At 38.7% G+C, this 12,899-nt stretch overlaps 1 protein-coding gene across 1 annotated transcript in view; it reads left to right on the forward strand.

Moving 5' to 3' along the window:
- The window catches only part of fndc5a (fibronectin type III domain containing 5a), a 43,960-nt gene extending 35,505 nt beyond the window's left edge, over window positions 1-8,455 (forward strand). The window contains exons 4-5 of the mRNA XM_066717381.1: window positions 7,888-7,980; window positions 8,220-8,455. Coding sequence (XP_066573478.1) covers window positions 7,888-7,980; window positions 8,220-8,359 — 233 coding nt within the window. The 3' untranslated portion in view covers window positions 8,360-8,455. The remainder of the gene's footprint in view (window positions 1-7,887; window positions 7,981-8,219) is intronic.
- The last annotated feature ends 4,444 nt before the right edge of the window (window positions 8,456-12,899 follow it).

Below are 12,899 nucleotides of genomic sequence, written 5' to 3' on the forward strand. Positions count from 1 at the left end.
AAACAAAGTGCCCAACCATAACCCCATAAAGGGGATTCTTCAAGAAAGAGGCTGAGATCCTTGGATCAATAAGCTTCCAGAAACGACACAGAGAAAGACAACCAAAACGATCTTCTCTTTTTTTATGTCCTTTTTTTAACGTTCAAACGCTCAGGACAGGGGGAGGCGACGAAAGACTTGAGAAGATCGATGGCCCTTCTTTAAAGTTATGCACAGTTCAGTGGAATATAAAGACCCAATAAATGGCGAGATTCAGCACTGTCACAGCTGTTAGCCGAATAGAAGAGATATCCCGAAAGGCCGGGAACAGTGTTGTTGTGCGTGGTGCTCGAAAAATCAAGCTTTGTGTTAATGGTATATTTCCACTATTAATTTAAATAACAATAACCTAATATTTCTGTACAAGCTTTCGGAGACCTTAGATACTGAACATATTACATTGGGACATTTTTGAAAATTAGATTACTGAATGGCAAAAGGTCATGGCTAGAGCAGATATACAGGCATCCATTGTTCGATAATAAGGAAATATAAAAGGTCAGCCAGTCAGCATGAGAAGGTTCTGAGGATATTGGTCACAGGAAAAAAAAAAGTGTTAAAACAGCATAAGCATTTATACTTTGTAATTATGGGCTACGTGACGTCATTCCCCTCAGAAAGCAAGTGAACAATGTGTTCAGCATTTTGTGGAAGAATACTGATACCTCTGCCATATTCTCATCATTTCCTAGAAAAGAAGTGTGTGGGGGGGATTAAGGCTTCATTTGAAGGAAACAGTGTCATTGCAATTTCACTAGCCGGGACATGATGTACAGTTCTAGGTTCACCCATTTCATAGATACTATTCAACCATCTCACCATTTTAATGTAATTCCTCCTTACCCAGATTCAATCATATTCTTCAAGATAGCTAGCATATGTCATTGTTGTGGTCTTATGTGATGTACAGCAAAACAAGCTTTTTAACTATATATAACTAGTTATATTCATATATATAACTGCCATCTTGATCAGCTTTGAGAAAACAATCTTCAAGACCACTGTATGTTCTTCAATGAAAATGCAATTTAAAGCAGTGCAAAACTAAAAGAATGTGATAGTTCCCAAAACTAATTACATTTCCTCCATACTGAACTGTCCTGAGTGCATTCCACAAAGACAAAAACACAAAACATGATTTATTTCAGACCGCCAAAAGCATTTGCTTTCACTTTCACCTACACAGCCTTAATAAATCATTTTTTGTTGTTGTTGACAACTGATTCTGCCATGTACAGACAATGGCATTTCTTCTACCTCTGTCAGCCTTCCTACCCACTGGATTGGTTAGCAGTCACTGAAGAAATCTGGAGAAAGGCATCTTTGCCAACACACTCTTCAGAGCAGAGAAGACATCGTAGTATGATCCATGTCAGGCAGCCTCTAATATAAACTGCGATGAAGAAGCTAAAGAGCAAATATACACTACCGGTCAGGTGTGTGAACATCCCCATTTTTACAGTTTTTATTGAAATTTAAGCAGTTCAATTCCAGTGAATAACCTGAAATGGTAAAAAGGTAAGTGGTAAACAGCCAGAGGTTTAAAAAAAAAAAAGTTTAGGTAACCAAAAACTGATTGTACATTGTATGTACATTACATACTGTGTTACTACACCCTCTTAAGCATTATTTGGCAGTGTTATGCGCAGCTCCTGTGCATAGAATTACAATGTATTTCTACAATGCGCACATCGTTTGAAAGCTTATTATCTTCCCTACCATCGCATTTCATTCTCAAACACATCCGATTTACAATTTCCATGTCACCCGCCGTCATTCAGAGCCTGGGAGGGGTAAAAGTGCAGTCTGCTGCGGTGGGGGGGAAGGGGGGCGACTTATTTGGATGGTTACAGATCACTCAGTTTCGATCGGATTTCTGTGCAAATACGCTTGTTTTGTTCAGAACAACCTAACGATTAAGCCAGTGTATTATTTAGTATTTATTATTTCATGTTCTATCAAACACAGAGAGGTTCAGATTCAATTATGTAAAATCGTTGTGTATTAGTACACTTGACATTTTGAGCTCTTTACGGGTGTGTATTGTTTCTACCAAAACAGTCCCTTTTATAGCTGAGAGAGATGTATGTCTCATCTTGTAAAACCATCTGCAATCCATCATATTTCAAAACAAGAGATCTTATTAGAAAATCTATTAAATACTTTCAGGAGAAATACTTAAAAGGCAATGCAGAACGTCTCTATTTTAGCTTTAGTTGTCCAGAGGGCCATGCAGCATACTATTGCAGCCGCACGGTAAAGGCTTAATAATTGGTCCCCTTGCAATACATAACCCACAAAAATATAATGAACCAGAGCTTACATAACAGAAGCTTGGGCATTCAAGCATGCCTTCTGAACCACCAAATTATTTTAATTAATCTATCACGGGTGAAGAGATCTATGAGATTTGTAATATACACAGTGTAATTTTTAAGATCAAATTAGCCTTGCACTTGTTGTATCCTAGTGTCAATTTAAAGGCATACAAACCTTAGCGTGTTATTATTGCAGTTTCATGAGAAATGTATGTGCAGATAGATGTGAGTGCTATAATCATTATTAGACCATATTTGCAGACATGAGTATATACATATTTTTTCTACACACAGTTATAAGCATTTCAAAATGAGTCTCCTGCAGAGGATTCACAGCTCTGTAAATCATGTGATCTGCAGATTAAAGTAAATCAAACCTTTAAATCAATTCAACTAGTTGAAGATGTTGATCTCAATCTGCCAGGTTTCTTCAACTGAGGGGGCAGCAGTCTACATTTCACTATAAAAAGCAGATTGAAACATGTTGCTTCTACTTTAAGGGGACACCACTCTACACTTTGTAGAGAATGTTTATGGGTAGCCGATTATTTTGGTAGTAACCAAGTAATTATCAGGGAATTATCATGCGTAGATGTGTTAATGAAGCTAACTGTCAATAGGGAGAAGTTTAAATGTGTTTATTTATCATTGATTAAGGCAAATAATAAGCTGTTTTTTGAGAATCATATTCTCCTAGGATATACAACAATTCTGATCAACGTGGGAACTTAAAATACTCTTTATAGTATGAGTAAACCATAGTCTACATAGATATAAAATGAAATAGAAATGTACAAAGTATACAAGTATACAAATATGTTTTCATTAGAAAAATAAGGAAATGAAATGAAATGAATAACAATGAGAGCGCAACGCAGATCTGAAGACCAGGTATTCATTAGACAAATGATTTAATTATCCAAGAGACGATAAATTTTATTCATGAATTAAACTGTGCGACAAAAACATTAATTATACAGGTTTATCATCTCAGGGGGCGATAATGAATATGCATTGTTTATATTTCTGCGCTCTTCATTGTCCCACCATACAGTTGTGTCTCCAGACCGGTAATTACAGGATGACACAACAGCGGAGTCTAATAGTTTTGGCGTTAAAGGTAGCTCTCACAGGACGTGAAAACAAAACGTAAGGTATCGAGAAGAGATTAACCACGAGGTTCATAAATCTATGTGCTTCTTTGAGGAGGAGAGCAATAGGCATCTCATGTTTTTCCATCTTTGAGAGGATTTAATTCCTGCTATTTCATGATTCTATATTCCAGTGCTCTCTTTGGAACCTATACAAACAGGAAGCTGAAAATGAATGGGTGTATATTTTTAGGCTTTTATATAGGATGTTGCCTTTATCCCTGAGTGGCCAGGAGGCCACAACACCAGAAGACATTGTACCTGTTCTTTTAACTATGTACCTCAACTAATTATACACCAAATTTGGTCTAATTTAATGGCATCTTCGTGTTTTCTTGTGCTCAGAAGTTATATAGAGCTATACAACCAGCTGGAGTACAGCCCTATCTTCACAGGATGAAGATTTGTGCAGCCCAGACCCGAAGAGTTACTGATAATCAGAGTCTCGTCTCGCAGTCAGAGGGCGCCCATCTGTGGGGTACTGTAATAAAGCTGCATGGTGTCCACTGCTCTTATCCCAGCAGGGGTGAACATCACTGTAACAGTGGCATGCGAAATGTGCCATGCGGGGCCTTCATAAGCAACTAGGAAGATGACAGTCTGCATTGCCTGCAGGTTTGGTGATATAGAAGTCTGTATTGAGCCTCGGGGGATTTCACACACTGTGTTCAGGGTGCTGCTGGAGGTCAGGACACAGCAGTGTTGGTAGAGGGCAGTAACCGTGAGATAAAAACATTTGCACTGGCTTTTCACTCAGCACTACAGGTCTTCCCACTCATCTGTGCCTGCGGCAGTCCTGACTGCCCACACTGGGAAAGAGTGGCACAGACTGCTGCCTTTATATTTCCTCCATGTCCGCAGGCTAGGCTTGGGCAGTATCAGGCAATAAGTACACAAGGGGGATGAACACAGGCAGCACTCTCATCAGGCCCAGTAACCGCTCCCTGCTCAACTTTTACATCTACTAACACAGTGCACCACAAGATGCTGCCAGTCTTCAGCCAGAGAAGATCAGGCCTAATTATTAATGTTACATTTTGTGTTTATAATGAGAATGTATTAATTCATGGGAGATAAACAGTGACTATCATATTAGTAAAGGCACACAAACAAAGGCAAATACGAAACAGTCATGAGACTTTATTCAATGTATTTATTGTAGTGCAACAGGATTTGGCAACGGTGTCAATAACGTCGGGTTAAATGACTGACTTGCGACTTTACAAATACCGCCCCATCTCAAAGTGTTCCAGTGAACACAAAGACATACAATCACACTAGCACTGAACATAATGATAATGGGAGCTGCTTTGGGGAAGACAAAACCCATGCTCTTGTAGATGTAGTTGTTTGCTACACATCCTGAAAGAGCCCTCCTTTGGGGTATTTACAGCAGCCATGATTCGGATGATGGTTACACGTTTAGATTTGAAAAGTTACTAAAATTATAAAAACAGAAAGATCACAGATACTTAACATATACACTTCTACACATATAAACCAATAATTGTAAGGACTGCGATTGTATGTTCCCCTTAAGAAGAACGCCAGCCTAGATTTGCTGTAGATTGTCAGTTTACATGGCCAAAATAGAATCAAAGTTGATGAAATGTTCAATATATGTAGGAAAACTGAGTGTCAGTTCAAATTGCAAGGTCAAAGGTTGGCTTAATTAGAAGACACACCACTGTGGTGTCCATTCCAAATAGAAAACATCAGGGACAATATTAATGATGATGACAGAGTTAATAAGGAGCGTGTCAATTTCCTTCAAGTTAGATTTTTTTTTTTTTAAAGACCTCTAGATACTCTCATATATGTCTTCATCAGTCCACATCTTTTGAAACTTTCCTGACATTAACTAAATGGTGACTTAATTGGGGCTCAGAGGACTCCAAAGAGCACTCCCTCCTTTTACAAATTAACACCCTATTATTAATTATTGAGGTGAGATGAGGCCATCACAGGGGGAATCTTAAATGTGCTTGCCGCGCATGAGAAAGTGGCTAATCCACACATGAAGGTTGCACACAAATAAAAGAGGGAATGGAAGAAATAGTCGAAAAAATAACATTTGTCATAATTACTTTTTTATATTGTACAAAAGGCACCTATCCGGCATTAGAAAAAAAAACAATAACCTATGTACAATTCCTGGTAGGTACTAAGAATGTCCCCCACTGTAGTAGTGTTTAATTGATTTATTATTTATTATTATTATTTATTTATTTATTTTTCTTGGCAGACGCCCTTATCCAGGGCGACTTACAACATAAGTGCAAAACAAAGTGCAAAAATACAGTTAAGTACAAGGCATCAATCATTACAAATTCAATTTAACTAAAACATAGTAATTCAAAATACATTTTACAAATTACAATTTACAATTTACTGGATTAATTCAGTCTTTCTATTATGCAAAATGACTGAATCTAAGAACAGGAAAAGAAAGACTTTCTCCCAAATGTAGCACAGGATTCTTATTCTCCTTACAGGACTTTCAGGACATTTTAATTAACGTTAACACAGTTTTGACATCCTATAAAAATATTGTCCTCAACCAGATGCTGACGCGAATCCATAGAAATTCTGGAGACGTAAAGAAGCTTAATATGCAGATTGATTAAATATGTATTAACCTTTGGACCAGGAAATTCTTTCAGACTCATAAAATATGGTGATTCAAATGCTGCTTTCTACTTTCTCCAACTGTTTCTCAAGGAAAACTGAAAGCATGCATTCTACCAGGAACATATATATATATTTTCCCCTTACACATATCTTACATAGCCTGTGCATCTATAGCAGAAACCATAATGTTGCAACTTGAAAAGGGTTTGAAAATATTTGGTCTTCACTGTAGTCTACAGCTCAAAAACTGGTTGCCGATTCCTTCTCATACTCCATTATTTAGGCCCTACATCTTGTATGAGTCAGAAATGCATCCACTCAGACATTTATTTAGGTTTTTATTTAACAGCAGCAGAGAGCTTCAGCAACTGTGCATTTTGTCTAGCAAGGTCAAGAGTTAAACATCCCATGGATTCTGCAGGGCTGTGCCTTAATATATTAACTTGAAAATCACTGAATAGTTCTGTGAGATTATCAGTGCAGGGGGTTGTAAAAACACTGACGGGCTGCGACTGGAATCTGTGCTACTAAAGCCATCTCACGCCACCGCACTACAGAAAGAAAAAACAACTGTAAACTTCAATAACACGACTGACTGCACTGAATCACCTGAGGGGAAAGCTGTGCAGTCCCTGCCATTTACGAGCTGCGATTTTTAATTTAAAATAACAACAAATAATGTCAGAGAAGACTTGATCTTCCCCTTTTTCATTAACAATAACCAAACAAGCAAACAAAAAAATCTCTATTCAGGAATTTCTTGGCTTTCAATAAGGGCGTGCTATTCCTGAAACCACCAGAGCTTCTGCATAACTTACTGCTTCTACAACTTTGCACCAAAGACTATATCCTTTCCAATTTCATGTGACATTCTTATATGAGAATGAAAACAACAACATCAAAGGTTCAACTTTAGTATCTTTTTCACACAGAATATAAATATAGAACACATGGCCTTAAGCACATAGTGGTAGTGTCAGTAGGTAGCAGGGTTGTTCATGTGTGAGCATAAGCTCAACCAGGGTGTGTTAAAGATGACTAGTGTGCTGATTGGACAGACAGTGGGAGACCATTCCACCAATCAAACCCATGCCGTTACTCACTTGGACATTAATCGTGGAGGTTCAAGAAACTTAATGGCTTGGCAGTTTCTTACTTGCATTGTCTGGTATTCCACTAGCCATACCACTGTAAAGAATTATCTTGGTCAGTACTTGGATAGGAGACCTCTAAGGAAACTCAAGTTTCTGTTGGAAGTGGTGTTGGTGGACTAGTAGGGAACACTCTTCCACCTGGACCAAAACCCCCTTCACCCCCCAAAATACAAAACCTCAGAACAATGAAACAGGACTGTGCTGTAGAAGGTGACTTCTTTCAGATGAGAAGTTAAACTTAACTCTTGACTCCCTGAGTTCATTACAGATCCAACGGCACTTGAACCCTGCTAAATTACAAATCAGTCTCAATCTGGCCAACCGAAAAAATCCCTCTGTAGTTTAATTTGTTAAATATCTCCTGCAGTGTGGGGAGCTAGTGGCACAAAATGGCTGCCATGCATCTCTCAGGTGGGGCTACTAACAGTTTGTACAATCTGTTTCCCTATAATATAATCTGATGGTGATTTTGTGTGTGTGTCTTAGGCTTGAAAAGGTTGTGAAACAATGACGTAGAGAGCTTTTTTTTTTCCAGCTGTAGATTAATATAGCCTAAAACGTTTTTGATGTTTTTGTGCTGCTGTTGCCCCTCAGACGAGGTGACGATGCAGGAGATGGGGAAGCCGACCACCCAGCTGAGAGCAGGAGAGCTCATCATCATTGTGGTGGTCCTCATCATGTGGGCAGGTGAGCGTATTTGCATATGAGTCTCGCTCCTTTCCATGGCACAACACAAGACACCTGCCGCCTATTGGATTTAACTAGCCCAACGTTTATGCTGTGCTTCATTTCCTAGCATGCTTTATCTTATAATAATAATAATTAAAACAAAAAACAGGGCAACAGAAGAAGTAATGCCCAAACACTAAATGGCTTCTTTAGTTTTCACAATCGTCCCTCACGGTCTGACTCTCTCCCGTGCACAGGAGTGATAGCCCTGTTCTGCCGGCAATATGATATCATCAAAGACAACGAGCCAAACAACAACAAGGACAAAGCCAAGAACTCATCAGAGTGCAGCACGCCAGAGCATCCCACGGGGGGGCTGTTGCGCAGCAAGGTATAACCAGCTCCCCCAGCCCCGGGCAGGTGAATCATGCAACCAGCTAATACCTCACTACACCTCCGCTCAGCCGGAGTGCATCCACACCATAGTCCAGCCACCGGTCACAGATTCCAAAGCCAGAATTCCAGGACTGCTTTTCCAGGGCAGAGTGTGTCAAAAAGCCTCTGGGGGAACAAAAAGAAATCTAAGTAACTAGTGCATTTGGAATTTGCGACTAACAGGTGGCAGGCGATATGAGTTGCAACAGTTCAAATCTCACCCTTGAGCGTCCCAGTCAACCACAGCCGTAAAGGAGCTGGGGATGAGTGATTCAGCTCACTGTCTCTTGCATCAATGTCCTTGTAAGAATTTACCAACTGTTTTGTGGTTTCACCTAATTAAATTTTGTGCAATTAAAATTATTATGGTGCTTTTATGGTGCATTTAAAAAATAAACATCTTGCAATGAAATGCACTGGAAATGGGATGTGGCCCTGGGCCTCCCCTAAAGAGTAATGACCGGCTCCAAGACAAGGGGTTCACCTAAAAATCCCACCAATATTCTTCCTTTGACTCATTACTCTAATCAAGTCAAATACAATCCAATACCACGAGACTCCCTTTTAATTCAAACTCTTTGCTGATTTATGTAAAAGCCATACAAGCTGAACTAGGATTCGCACATCTTGTGTATTCAAGTGGTTTCAGAAGGCTGCTGGTGTTGAAATGAATCTGTCCCTCAAGATGACCATAACATCGGCAGCGATAAAGGCAGTGATCAAAATTAACCATAGCTCTCTACTAATAGAAAAGTTGCACAGAAGCCCGTGTCACAAAATGATGTATGCATGGTTCTGCTGCAGTACCTCTCCTTTGCCACACCACACTTAATTTCTACAACATGAAAATGTCCAGAATATGGCATTGCTCTTCTGCAGCAGCTCAGACACAGTGCTGCCCGGCTTAGGATGAGCTGCACATCATGCAAAAAGGGGGAAGAGGCTCTTAAATTGTTGCAACTTATACATGTATGTGAGACATCTTCCATCTTTGCAGAAACCATGTTTGTTTGTGATTGAAGGCACACCAGTGTTAAAACGATGGGCCTGGTTTACGCTTGTAAAACTGTATATGGACCAATGTCATACGGTCAAAAAGCCAAAGCACATTAACCAAAAAAGGGTCAAAGGGGACAACACACTAGAACCCCAACCCCCCTTCAAAGTATTGCAAATATGCCTAAGAGAAGACATTATATTAATAAATTCATGCAAATATACAAATCAATACTTTAAAAAGGCATGTCATCAATTTTCTTCTGCAGCCTCAGCATATATAAATGAGTAAATATGGAAAAATACAATATTAAGTTTCCACTTTGAGGGAAACCTTTTGTCTTAGTTTTTTTTATTCAATAATTATGGTGTTAAATGAAACTTTAACACACCTGACTTGAAGCTATAGTATTGCTAACTTTAGACATGGTCCACACAAAAAAAATCAATACATCTTGTGGAAATATTCAATTTCTCCAAATATATGGCCTGATACCATCTATTAATTCTCCTTTGCAGCACGCTGCGTGTCCCCGGGGTGATAAATCGTCACAATCTGAGAGCCAGCATTCAATGTTGTGTTAAATCTTTAGAGAGCGCATTCACTGTGCCGAGCAGCAGTCAGTGCTTTAGGACAGAACAAAAAATGCACTGAATCGAATAAATGAGTTATTAAAATTTCATACTTGCAAAGGCAGCATTCTAGCAAAGCCTCTCAGTAAATATTAAACAGTCGCTAAAGGATTTGTTATTTAATTACATATTGTACATACAAGCTGGTATAATTTTTACAAACTTTACTACTGCATCTGCAAGTTAAATGGACTGGATTGCCATCCCAATAAATAAATAAGTGCTACATATTGAGATAATATGGGGGGGGGGGGGGTGAGGGGGGCGGGGGGTTACCCACTATATCTCAAAAATATGTGAATAAAAACTTTAACTTTCAGAGACCACACAAATAGACCCTATTGATCTTCAGAGTACCTCTCTATGCACACTGAAGTTTCTAATCTTGTTGTTTCGGTTTCCTTTTGCAGTTCCCTAAGAACAAGCCATCAGTGAACATCATTGAAGCGTGAGCGCTTACCTCCAGCTGAAAGACATTCTGAAGAAGCACAGGGGACACACAGCATGCTGGGAGTCCTGCCCAGTCCACACTCAACAGGTGAAAAACCAGCAGACTCTCAAAACCAGAGGAACGGCAGCAGGGGAGCATCAGAGGAGAATAATCTTCTCTCTGAAAATGCTGAGGAGTCTAGCCTGGCACCCACAACTACTTTTTAACAAGGTCACATAGCAGCCAAGAGATAAGACAAATTCAACAGCTATGGGGGGGGGGGGGGGGAAGAAACATAAAAAAGAGAAGATAAAGCATTCTGTGTTTGGAGAAAAAAAAAAGAAACTTATCATTAAACAAACAGGACTCATATATTCACTCTCCTGAATGCAGAACTAAGCAGTTTGACATCAAAACCATGGTGTTAAGATTTTTTCTCTCTTTTTTTGGTAGTTTTTCAAGGAAAGGAACCAAGGACGTTGTTGTAACATTGTGTAAAGTATTTCAGTCTGTGGACAAGTTTGGAAATCCTGAGGGAACTGAAACCTTCTGAAGCACTAAAGGTGCCGTTTTGTCTTGAGTGCGCAAAAGCTCCCCTGACACACAGCTGTTTTTAAGAGAGATTATCATTTTCACAATTTTAAACAGAGTTCCTTTGTTTTTTTGCAGTTTTACGAAATTAAGAATATAGATTCTTTTTTGTTTGTTTATTTCTTTTGCATCCAAAACCATGAATAAATCAGTACAAATCAGCAAGGGATAATTCTCTTTGAAAAGCACATATCTGTACAATACTTGCAGCCTCTGATCCTTAAAAAGTTGTATTCAAATCATTATTACCTATTAATGTTATTTAAGATGGCTGTTAAGTTCAGTTATTTTCCCGAATTTGTAGAGATCGCGTTTCAACAACTGGTCAAGGTGCCTTCTTTTTCAAACATCTGTGACATTTTGTTTCAGTATTTATTTATTTTAATTTTAAACGGGCACAGTCTTGACAGTTTTGTGAATACACATACTGTAGGATTTTTTTTTTATTATTATTGTTTTGTATTATTATTATTCAAAGATGATGGAATTACTCATCAAGACATCGCTACAGAAGAGCTTCAATGCCCTTATTCAATGGTTTCCAACTGCCGTCTCCTCAAGGGGTGAAAGTCCTAATTTTTACGTCATTATGACAATGCTGGATAAGTCTTCAGCTGTCAGCAATAAATCTTGCAGTGAACTTCTGGGAGCATGAAACGGCATGTTCTGGAGCTCCGAACTTTACTTATGGGCAGAGCTGGGCAGACCTCGTATCGGTTTCACCAAACGTGGTGGGAAACACAGAATCAACAATGCAAGACACATACTTGGACCTTTCATGCCAACAATGCACTGGACTAAACCACGGTACCTGATTTCTTTTAACAATCTTTAAGTATCATTGCCTTTTGAGAATGCCAGCTATAGGATTCCCCTCTTTAGCCCACAAGCGTGTTTTTGTTGGATGGTTCGTTTATTTTAAATGTGATTTTAGCAGTTGATTTCTTCCTCTCACTCCCAAGGAAGAGCAGTCATAACTGGACTGAAGGGCTTCTGTATAATAGCTTTGGAGAAAAAATATAATAAACCAACAACATAAAAAACCCATTACACAGCCTTTATATGTTACGATAAAGTATGAGAGTTGATGTTTGAAAGGTCTACATTACAGTCTACCCTCAGAAGACTGTAGAGGAAACTGCTGTGAAGAAAGAAGACCAGACTCTGTCCAAAGGTCTCCTTTCTGAAGAGTACCAGACAGGATCTGTTAAGTTGTTAAAATCACTCAACTAAAGGCAGTTTTCATTTTTCAGCTTTTGCAAAAGTCACCCAATTGGTGACTACTAGAATACATAAGGGACACACGAGACAGTATTTTATAACTATCTTAAAGCTCCATAGTTTGAGGGGGAAATGTATTATTTAATTAAGACATATTAAACAATGATTTTATGAGGGAAATGAAAAAGCAGTAACAATTTTCAGAGGATTATTGTTATAATTTTAATACAATATTGAAAAAACTAACAAACATCAAATGCATTTATCCTGTCAGTAAGTGTTAAAGTCATTTAACAAAATTTGTCGCTGCCAGGAGTCCCCTCTGACCAGGCCACAATAGAGTCTTCAGCATCTTGCAAAAGGAATTAATTTCTGACTCACTGAAATTGGTCAAAGCTCGGGTTATTTATATGGGGAAACTGTATAGGTTTGATTGTAAAATGCTACCCTCTCCTTGGCAAATATCATGTTCACCATTGATGGTTTTCCATCCTGTAGTCTTTTGATAACATTGCAGTGAAAGAGGCAGAAAAAGATGGGCTAATAAGGATGATGAGTACGCAGTGCCCTTTCAATCAGTGGGACCTTTACATCTCTAATAGCTTAACAAATAAATAATTTCAATGCAGGG

The sequence above is a fragment of the Amia ocellicauda genome, chromosome 11, assembly GCF_036373705.1.
Source record: "Amia ocellicauda isolate fAmiCal2 chromosome 11, fAmiCal2.hap1, whole genome shotgun sequence".
Classification (NCBI taxonomy): domain Eukaryota; kingdom Metazoa; phylum Chordata; class Actinopteri; order Amiiformes; family Amiidae; genus Amia; species Amia ocellicauda.